This window comes from Danio rerio, chromosome 20, assembly GCF_049306965.1.
Source record: "Danio rerio strain Tuebingen ecotype United States chromosome 20, GRCz12tu, whole genome shotgun sequence".
Classification (NCBI taxonomy): Eukaryota; Metazoa; Chordata; class Actinopteri; order Cypriniformes; family Danionidae; genus Danio; species Danio rerio.
In genome coordinates this window covers 34,096,595-34,114,987 of record NC_133195.1, presented here as the reverse complement: position 1 = coordinate 34,114,987, position 18,393 = coordinate 34,096,595, and the positions used below count along the sequence as shown (strand labels likewise).

The window sequence follows — 18,393 nt, the reverse complement described above, 5'->3', positions numbered from 1 at the left end:
AAAAAAAAATTAATTAAAAAAAAAAAAAAAAAAAAAATTTTATTGTTACACATATACTATTGTTACACATTTAAAAGTATTGACTTTTTCTTCACAAAAAGAGTACACATTTAGGGCATCATATAAATAGATGAAATGGGATCCAACAACCGATCAAAAAACTTGGTAAATCCTTTGTCTGTATGAGATTTTTTAAAATGTATTTGTTTGAGAGAAATTTATATATGTATATTTATCTGCAGTATTATTAGATATAGTTTATTAAATTATTGATGCTCTTATTTAGGAACTTTTTACACCTATTGCTATTTTTAATTTATTCTTGCAACTATTCTTGCTGCAGTTGTCAGTATCATTGAGTGAAGATACTATACTAAACATTTTCATCTGTTAATTTTTGTTGATTTTTTTTTTTCAGGTGGATTTGATCACAAACATTAGCAATATCCCGCAACCTTTTCTGTACACCAGACATGTTCACTTTCTCAATTTCACCAGGTAAGCAAATCAAGGATCATTTATGTAAATGTTTCTTATCAGATTAAAGATAAAAACACAGGCACACAGACTCTTTATGATATCTTTTTTTTTTTACTTTTTTCTCAGGTTCAGGATAGAACAGCCTGTCTACATAAACATCATCAGGGATCCCATTAACCGTTTTCTCTCGAATTACTTTTTCCGTCGTTTCGGGGACTGGAGAGGAGAGCAAAATCACCTGATCCGCACACCCCAGATGAAGGATGATGAGAGATATCTGGTCAGAAGCACTTTCTGAATCCCTTCCTTGCTTCCTCATTTTTTAATGACATTCTCTCTTTATTATTTTGTGACATTTTAGTAATTAGGTAGTTCTTTACCTTCAAACTTTTTGTTGTTGTAGTCTCTCACTTGTACTGTAACTTTCAGCATGACATCCATTTCTCCTTTTATATAAATATATTAAAAGTGTATTTTTGTCAAGGATACAGAATGTCAGTAAAAATGAAATGAAGTATGAGACATTTGACAGATTTGATTTAGTTAATTATCCGATTTAGTTACATATCAAATTGATGTAATATTTAAATGAACAATATCTTGTGTAAAATTCTAATCGTGAAAAGAATGTTAATATTGTCCATTTATATTTACAATACATATAATTCAGACCTAGGGGGCGACATGGTGGCTCAGTGGTTAGCACTATCGCCTCACAGCAAGATGGTCACTGGTTCGAGTCCCAGCTGGGTCTGCTGGCATTTCTGTGTGGAGTTTGCATGTTCTCCCTGTGTTGGCGTGGGACTCCTCCGGGTGCTCCGGTTTCACCAAAAGTCCATAGACATGTGGTATAGGTGAACTGGATGAACTAAATTGGCTGTAGTGTATGAGTTTGAATGTGTGTGTGTGTGGATGTTTCCCAGTAATGGGTTGCGGCTAGAAGAGCTTACACTTTGTAAAATGTTTTTTTTTTGTCTAGTTTGCGGCTCATTCAGGTGCTGTGGCAACCCCTGATAAATAAAGGACTAAGCTGAAGGAAAATAAATGAATGAATGAATGAATTCAGATCTTTAGATTGACATTTTCAAGGGTCATTTATTTATCTAATTTAATGCCCATTGGAAATGGCACTTGTTAATGTATGTCTACTGATTGTGGACAAATTAAAATTGTGAAGTGATTTATAAAAGAATTTATTCACTAGGCCAAAAGTAACAGTTCAAGAACTTAATGCAATTAAAAGCGTCCTCAATTTCATTTTCCTTTTTTTCTCCCGTTAGTCTAGTTTGCTGCATCCGAAAGTCAAGTGACGTGATGTGATGAAAGCATTTCCTCTTTAGGATGAATTTGTTGCAAAATGAGTGTTTTTAGAGAATCTGGCTGTATGTTTGGAAATGAGCACAGACAACGTGAGCAGTATATTCAGGAACTGATTAGTCATGTTTGCTTTTTGTTCAGTTGAAGTCAGTTGTGTTGCTAAATCCACAAACCTCTGATTTTTACTCGGGAAAAAATAACATGAATGCTGAAAGTCAAGACAATCATATGAAAACTTGGCACTGATGGAAGAATTACATCAGTCAAATAAGGATTGTGACAGAATTATGGCTCATATCTGTTATACATAAAACATAAATGGCCAGTTTCCCAGACACATATTAATCCGAGACATTAACTGGGACTTTTTTCTTTTCAACTTACTAGTTAATTCAATCCAGGCGACTTTCTCTGTTAACTCATCCCATAAATCTATGAATACTCTGCTTTCTACACTTCAAAAAATAATTTTGCTGCTTGTTCAAACTGTTTTTTTTAAAAACGAACTGAAACAACTACATTTTTTTGAGTTTTGGGGGGTTATTAAATAGTTTTATGTTCAATCCACATAAATTTGTCAAAATCGATTAACTTCAAAAGTCAATTTGTGTTGGGAAAACATGAATGAATTGTGTGGAACCCTGCATCTTTTTGTGCTTTAGGTGTACTCATTTTAAATAAGTAGTTTGAAAAAGCAGCAAAAGTCATTTTTTGAGTGTGCACGATATTTTTCAACATTGATTCATTATTGTCAAATCCAGTTGCTGGAAGGCCACAGCTTTGCACAGTTTAGCTTTAACCCTAATAAAACTCTCCTGATGAACCTATTTGTGTCCTTCATGCTTGTTTTAGACCTGCAGATAAATGTGTTAAAGCAGGGTTAGACCTAAACTGTGCAGACGCCCTCTGCGGCCCTCCAGGAACTGGATTTGGCATCTGTGATTTGATATAACATTTCAGCATTGATTGATTAATAACATTTTAAAGCTTTAAAATGAAAAACCTTAAAGATATTTCACAATATTTCTGTTCTGCTTTATTTTATCTTAAACTAATTTAAAAAGTGGAATTTGCATGTTTTCCAAGTGTTCACGTGGGTTTCCTGCTGGTGCTCTGGTTTCTCCCACAGTCCAAAGACATGCAGTACAGGTGAATTGGGTTGGCAAAATTGTCCGTAGTGTACAGTATGAGTGTATATGGATATGAGGTGGGTTGCAGCTAGAAGGGCATCCTCTGCATAAAACATATGCTGGATAAGTTGCCGGTGCATGCCACTGTGGTGACCCCAAATTGATAAAAGAGACTAAGCCGAAAAGAAAATGAATGAATGAATAAATAATAAAAAAAGTGAGAGTTTTGACATTTTTAAGTTACGTAAACTGTGGAAATGTTAATTACAAATAAAGTCAAATTCAGTGTTACTGTCAATTCAACCACATGTACAAGACATACAGACAGGGGCAGATTTAACCAATAAGCAAGGTAAGTGGCTGCTTAGGGGAACAGGAAATCTGAGGGCCCCCCCAAAAATACCTAGATTTATACTTATAAATTATAAATAATATTGTTTTCTGTTATATTTTGTATTGTGAGGGTCTAAATTTTTTTTATTTGAATGTAATTATTACATCTGCGTAAATGTGTCCTGCGTGGAAAAGGAGATAGTTGTTTAACAGCAAACTAAACAAAAATAAAAACAAAAGGTGCATTTTAGAAATTTTTGGCCACATGACTGGAACTGCTTAGGGCCCCCAAATCACTAAATCCGCCCCTGCATACACAGAATCGAAATTGCATTACTGTCAGACCCTAGGTGGCTAACATATAATAGTAATACAAAAAGAAGAATATTCAAAAGAAATTATACATGTAATATAATCTAAAGAAATAAGAAAAAAAAATGTAAGCAATACAATTACACATATAGGGAATATGGCAAGGAGTGCAAAGCAGAGTTGTGCAGATGCAAAATAGTGTAGTGCAAAAAGCTTGTAAATATAATAAAGGTATGGTAAAGATATGATAAATATGATAAAGCAGTATGAACCATTTAATATCATTATTAGTTTTTACTATTTTATGTATACTTTTACCAGTAGATTACATTCATACAAACTTAATATAAATTTATGTTGATGCAATTTATTGGGAAAAGTAAACAAATTGTAAAAACTAATAATTCAATGAATTAGCTTCTTATTTTTTGCCTCAAAATCTATGTGGTTCTATGAACTTTAAGATGGATGGGAATACTAATAGATAGCTTTCTAAATAAATTTAAAATATCACTTGATAATCTGTCTCTCAAAGTGTTTAAAGTGTTTCACAAAATTGTATTATGGTTTGTAATCTTGAAATAACAGACATGAGCAATATCACACAGCAGTTTTTTAGTTACTAGCTGAACATATCGTAGCTAATGAGAGACTCCCGTGCATCTTAATCAGAGCATATTGAACAGAAGATCCTGCTGGATAACCACGTCTCTCTTTCTCTCTCTACAATTTAGCATTACCACGGCTTGTGATCTGTCTCTCACTAAACACATCTGTTTGCTTGATTTATGTGTCAGTAATAGCAAGGAATGAGTCAAGAATGAATTTAATTATTGCAATCTGTGACGTACTGAGGAATTCCCTACAACAACACAGACACATGCCTTCATAAATATATTTTTCATCATCAGAATGCATTGCTTTTGTCAAGCGGCAGCCGATTCTTGCTTTAATATGTCAGACTTATTTATTGATTTACCAGCAAGTTCAGTTTATTGGATATTGTTATCATATTTTATTTGTTTTTAATTATGTAATTTTTACTCATTTTGTTTCTGTTGATAAATTATCTATTTGATAAATATCGTGCATGCCTAATTTTAGCTTAGTTATTTTAGAGTTATTTTAGAATTTATTCAAACTTGATAATTAAAAAATTCATTCATTCATTTTCTTTTTGGCTTAGTACCTATAGTAATCCGGGGTCGCCACAGCAAAATGAACCGCCAACTTATCCAGCACATGTTTCACGCAGCGGATGCCCTTCCAGCTGCAACCCATCTCTTCGAAACATCCATACACACTCATTCACACACATACACTAGGAACAATTTAGCCTACTATATCCAATTTACCTGTACCACATGTCTTTGGACTGAAACCGGAGCACCCGAAGGAAACCCACGCGAAAGCGGGGAGAACATGCAAACTCCACACAGAAATGCGAACTGACCCTGCCGAAGCTCGAACCAGCAACGTTCTTGCTGTGAGGTGACAGCGCTACCTACTGCGCCACCTTACTTAAAAAATATGAAAACAAAATATGTTTCAAATTTTATTTATTAATCGATTTATTTTATTTATTCATTTTATTGTTTGTTTTAATGAATTTTAAATAAGTTTATGAAGAGGTATCTGCCTTGTCTGCTTTTATACCTGTATATTTTAGAAAGCAACTTACTTTAAAACAGCCAATTCAAATGTTATCACTCAATAGACAGGGTGTTATCAGTCATCATCAGCTGATAGATATGGGTCAGTATGCGCCTTCTGCATCTTAGGAAGGCTCAGAAGGCTGTTATCATCCATCCACCCACATGGTTAATCAGCCATAGATCACATACGGCTGCAGCCGGAAGTTACAGAGAATTGTTTATATTATTTATTAAGTTTCCATTAATTGTATTTTATTAACATCTACCCCAACCCTAAACCCAACTGTCACAGTAATGTAAAAACAGATCTGGATCTGGGGTCTTTTCTATCAGTATAACTGATTAATCATGTGGATGGATGATAACAGCCTTCTGAGCTTACTAGTAGGTGCAGAAGGCCCCTACTGGCCCATATCTTTCAGCTGATAACGCCTGATAATGCGTGAATGAGTGATCACATTCGAAGCGGGTGTTTTTAAAACAAATTTTCCTCAAGGATTACTTCTGTTTTCATTGTCACATGATCCTTCATGATCCTGCTATAGCCGTTTTATTATTATCAATGTACTAAATACTTGTACTGCTTATTTTTTCAAATACAGTTATTAAAACAGTTATTCCAGGGCCGTTTGATGAATAAAAAAAGAGCATTTCTTTGCAATAGGAATGTTTATGACATTTTAAATGCCTCTCAGATCACCTTTGATCAATGCAGGGCGCGAAATTGTGACTTTTTTGGTCACATATGTGCCCAAAATTGTGTCTATGCAACCTCAAAATATGTTTGGGAGCATTTGTGCGAGTGCATAAAAACTGTTGCTATGCTGCGTTTTTTTTACTACAAAAATGTCCACAACATGCGCAGGTTCAGTAGGCATTCACACAGAATGCATCTTTACACCTGAAACGTGAAACGCAGTGCTCAGAAATAGTTTAAAACAGTTGTCATGTCAACTTGCTACAGTAAACAAAGTCTGCAATGCATGCCCGGCCTTCAAGTTCTTCTGATTGGCCCACTGCACTAGAACTGAACACGAATGGATTGGTTAATATCAACTGTCAATCTGCGCCATCTTCCGTCAGATGACACAAAGCTAGAGCCGCGAAAATGTAAAGCTCTGAAGATGAGAGAATGATAACTACACTGACAGATTTTGTTTTAGAAACCGCCTAAAGTTACAAATAATGTCGCATCTTATTAGTGATCATGTGGTGAATGTTAATCCAGCATCTACACTTTTCGAAGAGTGGTTAAACGATTTAGTAATTTGGGATAAAGTCCGCTATGAAAATGACTAAAGCATTCACTGTAAAGCCTGTGAGAAGAAGTTTGCCACTTGTATGTGTTCTTGTGCCAACAAAGATAAAAAAAATTTGTTTGTTGTAAGTTGCGCTGGCAGACCTTCAAAGCTGGAGGACTGATGTACTGCCCATGTATACCAATGACTGAAGTCATTAAAAGCTTAACTCTGCATGACGGTGCTGATTGCCCAGTGGGCAGTGTGCCAACATGTAGAGCAAAAGTGCTCCAGGCATCCTGAGTTCGAGTTCCTGCTCGTACACCTTTCCAGATCAGGTCCCTCTCTCTCTTTCCCACTGCATCTCCTGTCATCCTACTATATCCTAAAAAACAACTCTGTGTGCGTGAGTGTGTGTGTGTTCACAGGCAGGAAATTGCCTCTCTTAATGGAACTTCCTCAGCTTCCCTCTAGCATACTCTAGCAGACAGTCCTTTTCTCATATCATCTAAACTCATCTCTTATTTGCTTTGCTACATAATTTAGCTGAATGTTGTACAGTATATGCAATAAACATTTGTATTTATTTTGTGCCTTCCATTTTTTGTAGAGCTTTCTTGACAGCAAAATGTTTTCCTTCGCGTGAGGCAAAGAGTGTGTTGCTTGGTGACGTCCATCTGGAGGTAGTTGGGGTAAATTGTGATGGCTGTGTTCCCAGGTGCTTTAGTGAAATGGCCACCTTGGGACTGAATCAAGAACACAAGGCCAAATAAGTGTGTCACCTGAGCTGAAGTAGCTCCTCTTAGAGAGAGAAAGAGACCGCGCTCGAAAGATTGCCCTGTTTTACTAATCGGGACAATTGCCAGAAGCACATTATAGCCGTTTGCTGCAACTTTATATGTCATTTCATATAGTCGAGTAGACTTTCTTTCTATATTTTCTGCTCTCCATTAAACAGCGTCTTCCTCCTCATTGAACTTGTTTTTAATTGTTAGTTTTAGACGTCTGGCTCAGCTTTAAGCTGTTATTATCTCCTCAGGGATTGAGTAGGTTGTTCTGGAAGTTTCTGCGTAATTGCTGATCTTTTAGAGGGTGACATTTCGGTTTATTTTGTTCATGGTAAACATTTGCCCTTTTGGCCATCTGGCTTTCTGTACTTTAATGCTTTCTCTTTTTATATTCCAAAAAGTCAGCGGAAGCTCAAGTGGAACCTAACCTGTTTGTCTTGCAGCAATAGCATTTGTGTGTTCAAAGCTCATGTCCATCAGAGTTGTGTGTGTGTGTCTCCGCTGGGCCGGACTGGAGATGCGGATGAAAGGACATTGATGCGCTCTTGGCTTTTAGTCTATTTTCAGAAACACACAGAGTGAGTATTGTTAAAGGATCTGGCCCTCCTGGAGCTCCGCTGCTTTGAAGGAGTCGCCAGTGCATCAGCTTGATATTGTCAACAAATGAACACGTTCAGAGAACAGAGAAAGTGAGTTAAACAGAGAGCAGTCTGCTCCTTTTGCTCTAGTTCACAATTTGCATGTAATAAATGTAAGGATAGGGGGAAAAAAGTTGAAGTTGGATATAGATCTGCAATAATATACTATTTGTTGTTTCAAAGCTCATGTAATTAAATCATACTGTAGATTGTAAAACATATGGACATTGTATCCATCATGTCACCCATTGGTTTCTGAAGAGCGTAAATGAAACTAGGCGTAGCCAACTGTCATCATTTTGTTTACTCGTTATTGCACCGACCAGGGGTTACCAAAAAGGGCAAAGAGGCGGAGCATCAGTGGAGCTATAGATGCGTGCTAGTAGTTTGCTTAGACAGGCTTTTCTTTGAGAGAAATGCTTAATAATTCATTGCCTGTGACCCGTTTGTGTTCTGACCACACGTTCTTGGTTGTGTACTATATCAATAGTCTATATCAAGTGTTTATTCTTTTAAAAAAACACTCTTGTAATAAATTGAACCACTAAACATTGTTCTTTTGACGTTTTTCTACAAGAGGAAAACGCAAATTGCTTCCAAATACTTCAAATATAATCTATGTTAGTAAATGCAAGAACATTTATGAAATCCAGGCATTACACTGTATGACAACACTTCAGATTACTGTTCCATAGCCTACAGCTAATCGATCTGTCAGATTCTGGAGTGCTTTACAGTTCTACAGACAATTATAAATGATAAATAATATTAAATAAAACAAATACATTTTTAGAGATGGCATAAGTGTATAATATCACTCACCTGGGAAATGGAGGCCACTTGAATGGTTTGTGAGAAAAATTAAGTGCACACAGCATGCCAAATTACCTGATATTTGTAGTTAATAATCCCAAAAGGCAACTGACTGTGTAAGGCCACATAAAACAAAACAAAATAGGATGTATATGCAGAGTTCAGCAGTTAATCAGCTGAGGTGACGAAGCGGCGACAAGCAAAATCTAGTTGTCACTCAAGTGGCCACGCCCTTAATTATGCAGACTTAATAAAAACGAAACGGATGAGTTATAAAAAATAAACCCCCCTCACAGTTGTTATGAAGGGTAATATTAGCTATATGCACAGACACCATCTTTTGTACCAGGCTGTAAACATGTTTTATCAGCTGTACTATTGGCCAATTTAGCATAGCAGTCAGTGGACATCTGGAGTATCAAAGGCTAGTTGATGAATTGCAGTTTCAGTTACTTCCTTATTGGCTTCACGAGAGACAGCAGGATGTTGTCGCTTGAATTAAATATTTCACTCACTTTGATTTAGATTTTTAAATATGTCTTGAATGTCTAGAAGCATTCACTGTAAATTAAGCATGTTTGAGAGCACCTACTGTCTATCTAAGTGCTAATTTCCCAGTATAATGATGAGGACACCATACTATCAGTGAGCACCATCTTTCGTTTGAGATGTTAAACTGAGGTCCTGACCTGACCTGTCCTGACCAAATTTTGTTCATTGGCCCTTACCCATCATGGCCTCCCAGTCATTTTCATCCACCGAATTGGCTGTATCTCTGTCTCTTCTCTTTACCTGCAGCTGGTGTGTGGTGAGTGCGCTAGTGCCATTGTCCTGTCATTTTCATAGCTTATCCAGGTGGATGCTTCACAGTGGTGTGTGGTGTGGAGAGACATCTCGCATAATTGTAAGGAAGAATAAATAAAGTTGTGTTAAAATAAAACACAATAAATGCCTGATTTAAATGCACATTACTTACTTACTTACTTACTTACTTAGTACTACTTACAGTACTTACTGTAAAATTCATAATATCCATAATATAAAATAAATAATTTTTAATTCTTTTTTCTTTTTAATTCATAATATAAAAGTAAAAGGAGGTTTAAAAAATCATTTAAAAAATATTTAATGGAACAATATTAAGTGGATGTTGATTTGGATGTTATGTATGAATTTTGTATTTTAATGTTTTTATTAGTCTTTGTAGTTGTGTATTAATGTAATTTTGTGTTATGTTCGATGGACCCCAGGAAGAATAGCCACTACCTTGGTAGTGGCTAATGGGGATCCTGATAAATAAATAAATAATATGCCTGTAGAAGTTTTAGTTTTTTTACACATGAAAGAGTGCTGCATTCCTGAAAATGTCTTACCTCAAATTTGGCATTGCTTTTATACATTTCAACAAACAAAAAATGTATACAGGGCGAGTAAAATTTAATACGCAATAGTCTTTTTTTCCAATAAAAAAAGTTATTTAGTGTTTAGTTTAGGAATGATTTTGCTTTTGAACAAATCATTTGATTAATTGATTCAATTAATCACTTATTTATCTATGACAGGCCTGAACCAGCCATATAAATTTAATGTGGTTTGTAAATTGCATTGATAGCAATATCAGTCCTGTTTTTCTCAAAAATCTATAAGACAGAATAGCAGCTTATATTGCATCTCAAATATGAAACCCATTTGCATAACCACTTTGTTTTCTTTTGCTGTTCATTTTAGAATGTAAAGTAATTGCTACTGTATAATGTAAACAAATGCACTATAAACTGTGTTTTAAGAATGAAAATAAATAAATATAAATAATGTATAAAAAATAGGAAATTATAGAAAATTATGAAAAAAAAATATTTTTAAATTATTAGAAACCAATAATATAAAATAAAAAAGCTTAAACAAAAATAAAAACTGCATAATGCTAATTATGAAGTAATGTATACAAAAATATAATTTAATAAGATTATAATAAGTACATTTTCCAAAATTTGATATGAATTAAAATGAATAAATATAGTGCCTTTATACATTAAATATACAATGACAAAATGGAAAACTATATTAAAGAGTAGGAAATTTGTAATAATGTAACTTAATAGAAACTAAATATTTAACAATTAATATTTCAATATTGTAATACTTTATATATATATATATATATATATATATATATATATATATATATATATATATATATATATATATATATATATATATATATATATATATATATATATATATATATATATATATATAAACTGGTCTTTATACAAGCAACTGTGTGATTTCTCAAAAAGATGATCTTGTTTGGGACCATGGAAACCCCTGATCTAAGTTCACATTTTTATGTACAGCAATAAGAAACACTGTTTTTTGGAATGCTGAGTATTTTAAAAAGTGAAGGTATGTCATATTGGGAGTTGACTCAAATTGCAAGTTAACTCAAATTACACAAACTCTAAAGACAGTTTAAAAAATCTAAAATGATCTCGTCTGCCATAAGTATATGAATTATCCACCATTTCCAGTCTCAAAAGGCTGATCAAAACTGGAAACCCCATCAATAACATTAATAACCAAAACTGACTGATAATTGAAAAACATTAACGCTATTAATGGTTGGGATATGAAGAAGGTAGTCCAAAGTAAATATCTAAAATCTTCTTGACTAAAGATGATGTATTGCAAAGCAGCAGAGACCTTTTCATTTCCTGACTTAAAGCTTAATGAAAGGCAGGGAAATAATGTTCACGTATCGGCTCATACTTGGCATGTGTAAGGGCCATTCTGCTGTTAAAGATTAATGCTGACACAACTCTGAGTATGTTTTTCTACCTGCCAGCATGAGGGCCCTTCTCTTCTAGACCCACAGCTGGCATGTGATTCCCAGCAGCTCTAAAGCCCCACCTGGGGCTCATGAAAGAGGAGGAGAGCCTGCAGTCTGGAGCCTCGTGGCTGTGTGCACTTTACTTAACCTCTCTTGTGCACCAGTTAGAGACCAGGCTGTTAACTTGACAAACTGCCCTCCTTTATAACAAATGTCATCTTGACAATCTACCAGTCAGCGTGAAATAAGCTCTCTCTGTTACCATGTTTAGTCACATAAGCAATGTTTATTGCATTGAGTTTTGTAAAGGCAAATTTGTGTAATTTGATTACACAGTTACTAAAGTCAAGTAGTTAAATTGCTGGAAAACTTAAGCTGAAAATGGTGATAGATGTTGACTAGCGTGTTTGCTTCTTCAAGTGGAAATACAGACATTACTTTGATTTCATTGAGTGTAAAAACAAAAATATTGCTGTCAAAGGTAGTCTCTAAAGAACTTTAAACTGCTTTTTACTCGACCAGCAACTTGTTTAAGTAATTGAATCACCAAAGAGGACACCGGCGCCCAAAAACATGGCAGTCCAACTCAGCCTAAACAGGCTACACTGGATTTTTGTGCAGGATCGGGAGTGAAGGTATCTTCTGAATGTGGAGAGAAGCTTAGCTTCTTCTGGGGCCGTTACATATATCACATCTTTTGCGCGTGTAAATTCGTTATTTCCAATGGAGGCGCGCGTCTTGCGCACACATATCCAAAAAGCATAATGCACATGCTCGCATTTTCCAGGCGCACCAGTTGAAAACTACGAGTCACATGACAATAATTGCAGCTTCATGCTTTGAATGGAATATACACATTTCGGTAGTTACCTCAGACAAACACAGAACACACAAACACTGCAGTGCTTTTGCATATATGGATGTCAAAAGTTTAAGGTATCCAGTTTTCTCCTTAATGTCTTCTTTTGCGTTAAAAAAAGACAAACAGGTTTGGAACAAGTGAATGATGAGAGAATTTTCAGTTTTGGGCAAACTCTTTAAGTCTTTTGAATTTGTCAATCTGCTGTAATCAACCCATTGTAACGTTTTCAGTGTATATTAAAGTACTGAAAGAGCTTCAGTTTATTTTGTATTTTATAGGTATATTTTATATGTTTTAAAAGTAACTTTAAAGTAATTATTAATCTGATTACTTTTTACACTAAGTAATTAGTAATGTAATCAGATTGCAATTTTCCAGTAGTTTTCAGTAATTTGTATTTTTTTAAGTCACTTACTCAACAACACTGGATTCAGCATACAGTTTTGTCAAAAAATGTACTTGACCATACATCTGACTGCAGTTTCAAGGTAAAATGAACACTATGAGGTAGTATGACACCAACAACTTTTGTTCCTTTTCACACTAATGATATTTACAGGGATACATTGTACCCTACAAATTAAGTACAATGAATTAAGTTTTTTGTACTTTTCTCTAGTAGATTTTTCATCTGAAACATACAGCGAAGTGTACCTGGAGCAATGTATTTTACATTTAACAAAAATGTAGGCAGAGGCACATACAGTAGGCAAGTAGATATCCTGAAAGTGAGATCCTTAAATTATCATCCAATAAAGACAGTTTATTATCCTTTGAGGCCCAATGAGAGAATTTATGAATGGGAGTGAAATGAGGTCATGTGATACTGACAGAATCGCGAATCCCATTCATAATATCCACAATCCTGCCATATAGAACATACCTTTCTAACAGTTGTGAAGTAAGTTCATATTACTCGAGTAGTATGCAATTTAGAATGCAGTGTTTGTTTTGAATAAGTGTGTGCCGTGGGTGTTTTTCCATCTAAAGTTCCCCTGCGTAACTGGATCAAATAAAGTGATGAAGCATTGCTTTAATGCATTGGGTCTTGATTAGTGATTGCTTGTGTTTTAGGACTGTTTTATAACCATGAATCCTGTCACATTATTTCTGCATTTCAAACTTTATAAATCCACCTCCAAAGGCCACTTTGAAGTCAGCACAGGTGCTTCAAACCAGAGATTTTAAAGGGAGCAAGTGATGGATGCTGTTCGTTTATTTGAAAGAATCTTTGCAGCTTTATGGTCCCCATCATGTTTCGCTTTTTCAAAGCTCACACTGTAAAGTGAATCCTTCATAGGGTATGGGAATGAGCCCTTCAGAATGGAACGCAGCTTTTAACTTTGCTTATGTGAGTGGCGCCCCCTTGTGTTCTTTCAAACAGTTCGGCGGTACTTTGGATGCATCTGCTAATCTATGATTTATAAGCACTTTTTCTTCTTTTTTTATGCTTTGCGTAGTTTTTGGCTGTATCTCTGTCTGACTCATTTTCCCATTTCTTCACTGCAGGACATTAACGTGTGTATCATGGAGAACTACCCAGAGTGCTCAAACCCTCGCCTCTTCTACATCGTTCCATACTTTTGTGGACAACACCCTCAGTGCAGGTAATGCAATCTAAAAGCAAACTCTTCTTGTAGTGACAGTCACAGAACCCGAGGAACTCGGATTTGTATAGTGTTATAATAAAGTGTTCAGTGACTGCAGTATAAACATTATATGTGCTGTTTATTTTCACAAACAGTATTATCAGTATTATTATTGCATGCTTTATCAAAAAAATGTTTATTATATTTGTCTGCTACAGGGAGCCGGGTATGTGGGCAGTGGAGAGGGCCAAACAAAATGTTATAGAGAACTTTCTACTTGTGGGGATTCTGGAGGAGCTGGAGGATGTATTACTCTTGCTGGAGAGACTTCTACCTCACTACTTTAGTGATGTCCTAACCATCTACAAGAGTCCAGGTGTGCTTTATTCAGTTACTCTGAATTAAAATGTGAGAAATTCAAATAATAAAGGTAAATGTGAAGGGTAAATTAAATAACATAGAAGTGGAAATAAACAAACATTTATTTGATAATTTTAAAAAATGATGCCCTGATTTACTTACACCAATGCAGCAATATATTTTAGTGTTAAAAACTACTGTCAGGATTAACTAAAGACATGCTGTGAAAAGGCATGAAGAGTTATTTTTGCAGCTGACCTCTTTGTATGTATTATTAGAAGTATTTGTGGCATTTGCATATTATTTAGCCATTATTATTAGTTTTGATCCCTAAACTCATCTTTAATCTTTAAACCAATGATAACTGAAGCATGTGCTACAATCTTTAATCACATTTCATTTTAAGGTACAATTCTCATTATTAACAAACAGTAAACCCTTTTCACGTGATGTTCACATGCTGTCAGGTTTCACTACACGCAGTGTATTTTTACCTCCACCTACACAAAACTCCCCATAGAGAATTTACTTAGCTGCATATTTGCTACAGATATAGTTAGATAGTGACTTCTAACAATAAGGAGACTGCGTTTTAATTATAAGATTAAAATGCAGTATTATTAGATTATGAAATTATTTGTAACTTTAATTAGGCTACAATGTATACAAATATTAAATTAAAACCACCTAGTAGGTGGCTGCAGGACACTGTCTAAAGGTTTTAATTCATTCAAACAGAGAAAATGAAAAAAACATTAATGGATCATTAAATGATAAATGATGAAACTGATTGCATTTACAAATGAAATACTTACCAGATAATATGAGAACATTTAATAAAGTATTTTACACGCTGGAACATTCACATAATAATATACATTTATATTTATAGCAGCATCAAAGTAAAAATATTTCATTACTGAGGAAATAAACTGAATTAATAAGTAAAAAATGTTACAAACATATTGTTTTCTTAATAAAGAATAACTTGTTCCTATTCTTAATAACTTAAGCAGTCATTTTTAAACTCAGAAAGCAGTTCAGTATTGAAAGAGAAACATTATAGGCTAGCTAACATTAGGGATGTAGAATAAGATCATGCAGAATGTGTACTTTATAAGTACCAATAAACAGACAATATTTCAAAAATAGACAAGTCATAAGTCGGGGCATCACAGTGGCTAGCACGATCGTCTCACAGCAAGAAGGTCGCTGGTTCGAGCCTTGGTTGGGTCAGTTGGCATTTCTGTGTGGAGTTTGCATGTTCTCCCCATGTTCGTGTGGGTTTCCTCCAGGTGCTCTTATTTCCCCCATAAGTCCAAAGACATACGCTATTGGTGATTTGGGTCAGCTAAAATTGTATATAGTGTATGAGTGCATATGGATGTTTCCCAGTGATGGGTTACAGCTGGAAGGGCATCCGCTGCGTAAAACATATGCTAAATAAGTTGGCAGTTCTTTCCGCTGTGGCGAGTGGCGACCCCATATTAATAAAGAGACTAAGCTGAAAATAAAATAAATGAAAGGTCGTAAGTTACTAATTAACAGTAAGAATTGGTACATAAACTAAAGCAGTGGTCTCAAACTTTGCAGTTTTTCTCCAACCACCTTCATCTCACACCTGCTTAAATGTTTCTTGCAGTTTTGAAGACCATGATTAGTTGGATAAGCTGTGTTTGATTAGGTTTGGAGCAAAACTATGCAGACCTGTGGCCCTTCAGAAATCTAGTTTGAGACGTATGAACTAAAGTATTGGCAACACTGTTGCTTCGTCTTTGACTCATAGTTTTGTACTTGTGCCTTTTCTGCAGCATTCTGGAAGATGGGGAACCTTACCGGAACAGTGAAGAAGCACATGCCCACTATAGAGGCTCTGCAGGTACTTTACCAAAGGATGAAGTACGAGTATGACTTTTACAACTTTATTCGTGACCAGTTCCATCTGACCAAGAAGAAGATTGGCCTCAAGTCCTCCTCCCAGAACTCTGCTCACGAACCTGACTTCCTCCGTGAACTTGCCCTCAGGACTCATGAGCCTTTGGAAGAGGAGGAGGAGGAAGAGGAGGAGGAAGATGACATTGGCCAAGAAGATGCCAATATATGGTTGGTTCAGCCTTGAGTCATAGCTGTGGTTTAAGCACGACAGATAACTCATAAGCTTGGTGTCTACATCCGACAAGGAGGTAGAGTCAACATTCCCTAGTCAAAACTGGGTGTGTAATAGTAATCCCTGTGTTTTTAACGGGACGGCCCTTCAAGACACTGTTGTGAGAAGCGCTGAGTAGTTATTTAAGGAACAGACGGTTACATGTTTATGAAATTGAGCAGTTGGTTATGGTCATTTCCCAACTGGAATTACAGGGATGTTGCTGGATTGTCAAAATGAAGAGATGAATTAGCAGATCGACATGCTGTGGAAGGCTAATTTTTAGGCCTGGAAGCTGAGTGACCTTGGACTCAAATCAGCCCATGCTTTCATGCAGACACATTCAGACCACACAATGGAGACAAGTTAGGATCATAGCAAAGTGCCAAACCTTCAAAGTGCCAAGGTTTAAACCTAGAAGATGAAGCTGTAATCACAAGTCAGATCTAATCAGTTTATTGTTACTCGCTTCCTCCTCTGGTTCCAGAAACCTGCTGCGATACTGTGCCAGAAGTTCAGTGCTAAGACCTTTTTTATATTAAAAATGAAAGGTGTTGTACAATGAATGTCTGCAAGATGCAGCACAGAATTGAGTGGATGTTAAAGTTTTCTTTTTTTGCCTGGTCTGTCATTGCATGCAATTGGCCATTGAGTTCCCATTTCCTACATCAAGTGCTAAGAGGACTTAAAATTATAGTTCACCCTGAAATGAAAATGGAAACTGTGTTTTTAGAGCAGCAATGCAATTTTGTTCAATTGATCTGCAGTGTATATTGCAGAACTATTAGGGAAGAGTCTATCACCCCGTAACTGTTTGCCAGTGGTTAATGTTCTGGCAGAATCATGATATAAAACAAAGTAAACAAGGCCATAATATTAAAGTGAATATGTTTTTAGAGGTGAATGAACGTGATAAAGGAGGCTGTCAAACAGCACATTGGAAATCAAGTTTGACAACAGGACATCAAAACAATGAATGTGAACATTTTGGGGAGTTTTATTTTGTAAATTACTTTTTTTTCTAAATGATCAACTTCACAGATCAACACTTATCCAGAAGTAAGGAAGGTCCGTTTGTATTCATTACTGGTCATGAAAACCTTATGTTAAACTATTCTGGTAAAGTTAAATAATTGATAAAAGACTACATAGTTGTTATAATAGCTACAAGCTCTTGCAGAATTTAACACTTCCCATTTAAACTTGCCAGTACTTGTTTGTTTGTTTGTTTGTTTGTTTGTTTGTTTGTTGTGTTCAGTGTGAATTTTTATATTGTTTAATTTATTGTATACTGTTAATTTTGATGATTGCATTCCATGTTCAAATCTCAGGAAACCAAAAAAAAGAGCAGATACATTTTTGTTTTTGCCATCTAACAGCTGGAAAATATTAATTCATATGATGTCTGCTTATTACTAAAGGTCAGCTGGAGTGACCAATCTTTGGATACCAAATCTAAATGAAATGGCTAACATTTTACAAATTAACTGCACCTTTAATGGGAAAGCTCTCAAAATAAAAGCATTTTAACAGCATTTGTTTTTTTGTTTTTTAAGCATTCAACCATGAATAAGAAGTGTCTGTTTGAGAAAATGTTTCTAAAAATAGATCAATCCAAACACATGTTTATGGGGAAACTTGTTAAACTTATCTATTATATTGTCGATTTCTAAAATTAAAAGCTAATTCATTCATTCATTCATTTTCATTCGGCTTAGTCCCTAAATTCATCATGGGTCGCCACAGCAGATGAACCACTAACTTTTACACAGAGGATGCCCTTCCAGCTGCAGCCCAGTACTGGGAAACCGGAGCACCTGGAGGAAACCCGCGTGAACAACGGGAGTCGGAGAACATGCGGATTAATTAATGAGTGAGCGGTTTCGGAATTCGGACACAACT

General features: G+C 35.4%; 1 protein-coding gene across 5 annotated transcripts in view; it reads left to right on the top strand.

Annotated features, from left to right (window-relative positions):
* Positions 1–18,026, top strand: part of usta (uronyl 2-sulfotransferase a) — a 118,858-nt gene extending 100,832 nt beyond the window's left edge. For 3 of the 5 annotated variants that reach the window (XM_009294731.4, XM_073932604.1, XM_073932603.1), the window contains exons 4-8: positions 419–498; positions 607–760; positions 13,906–14,003; positions 14,204–14,361; positions 16,157–18,026. In XM_009294731.4, the coding sequence (XP_009293006.1) occupies positions 419–498; positions 607–760; positions 13,906–14,003; positions 14,204–14,361; positions 16,157–16,464 (798 nt within the window). In that variant the 3' untranslated portion in view covers positions 16,465–18,026. 5 annotated transcript variants of the gene reach the window in all.
* Positions 18,027–18,393: the final 367 nt, after the last annotated feature.